Source organism: Arvicola amphibius, chromosome 12 (assembly GCF_903992535.2).
Source record: "Arvicola amphibius chromosome 12, mArvAmp1.2, whole genome shotgun sequence".
NCBI lineage: Eukaryota > Metazoa > Chordata > Mammalia > Rodentia > Cricetidae > Arvicola > Arvicola amphibius.
Genome location: NC_052058.2, coordinates 113,298,832 through 113,303,403, shown reverse-complemented (window position 1 = coordinate 113,303,403; position 4,572 = coordinate 113,298,832). Strand labels below are relative to the sequence as shown.

At 35.5% G+C, this 4,572-nt stretch overlaps 1 protein-coding gene across 1 annotated transcript; it reads left to right on the top strand.

The window, feature by feature from the left end:
- The first annotated feature begins 1,735 nt into the window (after positions 1-1,735).
- Positions 1,736-2,296, top strand: LOC119827193 (60S ribosomal protein L18a-like). Its single transcript, XM_038348601.2, has one exon. It carries the CDS (start codon positions 1,808-1,810, stop codon positions 2,294-2,296), a length of 489 nt encoding a protein of 162 aa, XP_038204529.2. The 5' UTR covers positions 1,736-1,807.
- The last annotated feature ends 2,276 nt before the right edge of the window (positions 2,297-4,572 follow it).

Below are 4,572 nucleotides of genomic sequence, written 5' to 3'. Positions count from 1 at the left end.
AGAAGGGAAACCAAGGCATATTGTTAGGGAATCTTATTGGAAATAAGAAAAAAAATAGAATAATGTTTTGGAAGATAATTTCTACTTATATTTTCCATAATTTCAATGATTGATTTTTTGAATTTCTAAATCCATGTAAACAAATTTATTATGAGAAATATATATATAAATTTCTTTTTGACCATTATATTTCACAAATCATATATAATAGCAGACATGTTACATTATTTTTTTCCTTTTTATGGCTACATTTTAAATAGTCTAAACTCGCCGGGCGGTGGTGGCGCACGCCTTTAATCCCAGCACTCGGGAGGCAGAGGCAGGCGGATCTCTGTGAGTTCGAGACCAGCCTGGTCTACAAGAGCTAGTTCCAGGACAGGCTCCAAAGCTACAGAGAAACCATGTCTCGAAAAACAAAAAACAAAACAAAAAAATAAATAAATAAATAGTCTAAACTCTAGGCACAATTAAAACACACAATTAAATAGGATATTGAAATAGGCCTTGTTATTGATTCTAAGAAATATATTTCACAAGTCTTTTTCAGCAATAAACCTGACCTCATCTGATTAAAAAATCTTTTTTTCTCTTCAACTTAGATTTATTTGATATTTATATTCAATCAGTACACTTACATGTAACAGATCAATCAGCTTCTAAAATATTCATACAGGTATACTAAAGAACAGTACATTAATTTTACCTTTAAAAATACAGGATGACTGAATTGAATATAAACTCATCTGACTATTATCATGAAAAACATCCTATCTTCAAGTAATGTGCCAGCTCTTTGCATGGTCATTGGTCAGAATTGATCAGATAAATGGCAACATCCAGTTTTTGAAGATGATTATGTCTTCAAACACAACTCTCTCTGTAAAAGGACATGCTTTAATCCCAAGACTCAGAATGATGAGGTGGAAAGGAAAATGTATGTTTCAGCCCAGCCTCTATTAAGTACTGAAACAGCAGATCAAACAAAGCTACCTGTCCCCCAGAAATGCATAGTATATGTGTTATGGAGCATGGTGGTATAAAACTTTATTCTAGTATTTAAGAGACATAGGCAAGTAAATATCTGTGAATTTATATACAGTCTTGTCTACATAGAGTGTTCAAGGTCAGCCGGTGCTACAAAATGACAGACTGTTTAGAAATAAATTGTGTAGGCAACTTGGGAGGATTAAGTAACAGCATCAGAGATATGGTTAGCATTTCAAAAAAGAAAAATTCCAAGTTGATTCTTAGAAACTACAAAGCAAAATTTACCTGGTATTTTTTTATAAAGTCATTTTTATTTCACTAATCATAGACGTATTTCAGTGGCAAACAATTTTACATTTTTTTCTGGGAAACAAAAGAGACAGATTGTAAAAATGGACACTTTCATCTTAGACAATTAAATTTAACTTGTTCTTTAAGGACATATAATGACTAGGACAACCTAAGATATTCAGAAAAAGCAGCAGTCAGCAGTTACAACTGAATATGTAACTCATCAAGAATGCTTTTTCTGTGAAATCTTCACTGAGCTGCTTTTCCTCGGAGTTTCTAAATGTGTTGACATTACAATTCCACAATATTCATTTTTAAAAAGATACTTTACATAGAAGAAAAATATTTTAATTAAGCTAATACTTTCTCCAACTATAAAAATGTTAGTGATAGTTTTCGTGACTGGTAGCAAATGAGGACGGATTGCCATGAAGGCCTTGGGCACAGTAAGGCGGACGCGCTCCGGGAGTACAAGGTGGTAGGGCGCTGCTTGCCCACCCCGAAGTGCCACACACCACCGCTGTATCGAATGCGCATCTTCGCATCCAACCATGTGGTGGCCAAGTCCCGCTTCTGGTACTTCGTGTCACAGCTGAAGAAGATGAAGAAGTCATCCGGGGAGATCGTGTACTATGGGCAGGTGTTCGAGAAGTCCCCCCTGCGGGTGAAGAACTTCGGCATCTGGCTGCGCTATGACTCCCACAGTGGGACACACAACATGTACCGCGAGTATCGCGACCTGACCACTGCTGGGGCTGTCACACAGTGCTACCGAGACATGGGTGCCCTGCATCGTGCCCATGCACACTCCATCCAGATCATGAAGGTGGAAGAGATTGCTGCCGGCAAATGTCGCCGGCCGGCTGTCAAACAGTTCCATGACTCCAAGATCAAGTTCCCTCTGCCCCACCGTGTTCTGCGCGCCAGCACAAGCCTCACTTCACTACCAAGAGGCCTAACACCTTCTTCTAGACCCAGAGACCCACTGAATAAAGCTCCAGACTTCAAAAAAAAATAAAAAAAAATGTTAGTGATAAAGTACATTGATGGTTATACATACATTTTTAATAAATATGAACATCATGAAGGTATGCATCTAATACACTGAAATATATAGTATTATTTTAGTATAATGTTTAACATGTTATACTATACTTAATAAACTAAATTTAATAATTTTCCAAAATGTTAATCTTTCTCTCTTATGTTATTTTAAATTTATTTTTTATAATATCACTCATTATAGTTACCCTTATTATGCAGAAGTTAAAATTTGGACATTTTTAGAAGTTTGCACAATGACATTGTGAGAGGTATGAAGTAGCAGACCAGATGCCTCCTGCCATAACTGAATGTCAACACTCTACTGACCCTAATAAATGAGAACACATGAAACAAAAGATTATCAAACAAATTGTCATATTTATGATATAATAGATATCATATGATCAGTGGTGACTTTGAAGAGTACTAAACCAGTGATGTATTCACAAAGTGACTGATGTGGGTGGTGACATGTTTCAACAGATGGTAGCTTGCCTGGGGCAAAGTGAGGATTAGAATCCTGAGTTTCTGTCGCTCACCAATTACAATCTATCACATATTTAATTCAACTAAAGAAGTAAAAATTCTCTATTATAAACTTTGGCACATAAATAAGCAATAAAGCAAGCTTTTTAAATTGAAAAAAATATGAATGCATATAAATTATATAATTATAAGATTTATAATTGGATAAATAATAAAATATCTTTCAAATCATTACCAAAATCTCCAATGAAATCGGGAAGATGCCTCAGCAGGTGTATTGATTGCTGTACAAACATGAAAACATGAGTTTGCATCCTCAGAAATCAAGTATGTGCTGGATAAGCAGTGCTGCTTACCATCAATTTCATACTTGAAAGCAGGAGACAGAAAATCCTTGCAACAAGGTAAACAGCATAATCTCCAAACTCTGGTTTAGTGAGAGATCATATCTTAGCTAATAAATTGGAAGAAAAATAGGGAAAAATAACTTATAACAAACTGTGGCATACACGGGCACACACACACAAATACACACATAAATAAACACATACACACAAATATGTATACCTACACACACGATTAGTCCAAACAGACTGATGCAAAAAAGAAACAAATAAATTTAATGGGAATAAAATTTTAATTACATGTAGTAACTTGACTGAACATGGAGCACATCATTCAATATTTACTATTTTTGATACATATGGAAGGATACTGGAAACAAGATATTGATTATGAGATCAGGAATTCTTCCAAAATCTGTCCCCAATTTTTCTTCCCTTTAAGATACTATAAGAATTCATATAAAACTGAGTATTATAGATACAATGTGTGTTTATTTTAATTTTCTGAAAGTTGTAGTGTTGAAGGAAGCCACTTGTTGTTTCCTGGCTGCTCAGACCCAAAATAACTACATAGAAACTGTATTAATTAAATTACTCCTTGGGATATTAGCTCTAAATTTATATCAGCTAGCTCTTACATATTAATTTAACCCATCTCCATTAATCTGTGTATTGCCACATTGCTGTGGCTTCCTGGCTAAAGTTCTGGCATCCATCTTCTGCAGGGCTACATGGCTTCTCCCTTACTCTGCCTCCTTTCTCCCAGCATTGAGTTTAGCTTTCCCTGCCTAATTCTATTCATTGTGCAGGCCCAAGACAGTTTCTTTATTAATCGATACTATTCATAGCATAGAGAGAGGAATCTCATACCACCTCCCTTTTTCTGTTTAAATAAAAAGGAAGGTTTTAATTTTAACATAGTAAAATTATATAAAACAATATCAAGCAAGAATTACAGCTACAATATTTATATCTACTTTATCTCTTATCATAACTAAGGAAAATTATAATCATAACTATTGTTCATCTTAATCAAAGAGTCCAGAAAGATATCATATTACCTAATTAAACAGGAAGTACATTGTAAGAAACTTCCAAAACTCTAGAATTGACAGTGACATCTTGCTGCCTGGACATTCACCCAAAGTTCTTCTGTACTGATGGGGCATCCATCGTCAGCCTACAGGCCCATAGTATCCAGTAGACTTTTTCATGAAGCAGGAAATTACAAAGACAGGTCTGCCTATACTGGCAGTTTGTCAGTCATTTCTTTCTGTGTCCTGCAGAATGTCTAGCAGACTCTTTCATGTGTCAGGAACTCAAAAGATCATCTCACCTTTAGACAAGTTTAACCATCATTTCTCTGCAGGTCGTGCATGTCCAGTTCATCAAGCAGTACAGGCAAGAGCAGTTTCTTGCC

Bases quoted from the DNA above. Each gene is read 5' to 3' on its own strand.
- LOC119827193 (XM_038348601.2), top strand. From the start codon at position 1,808: ATGCGCATCTTCGCATCCAACCATGTGGTGGCCAAGTCCCGCTTCTGG.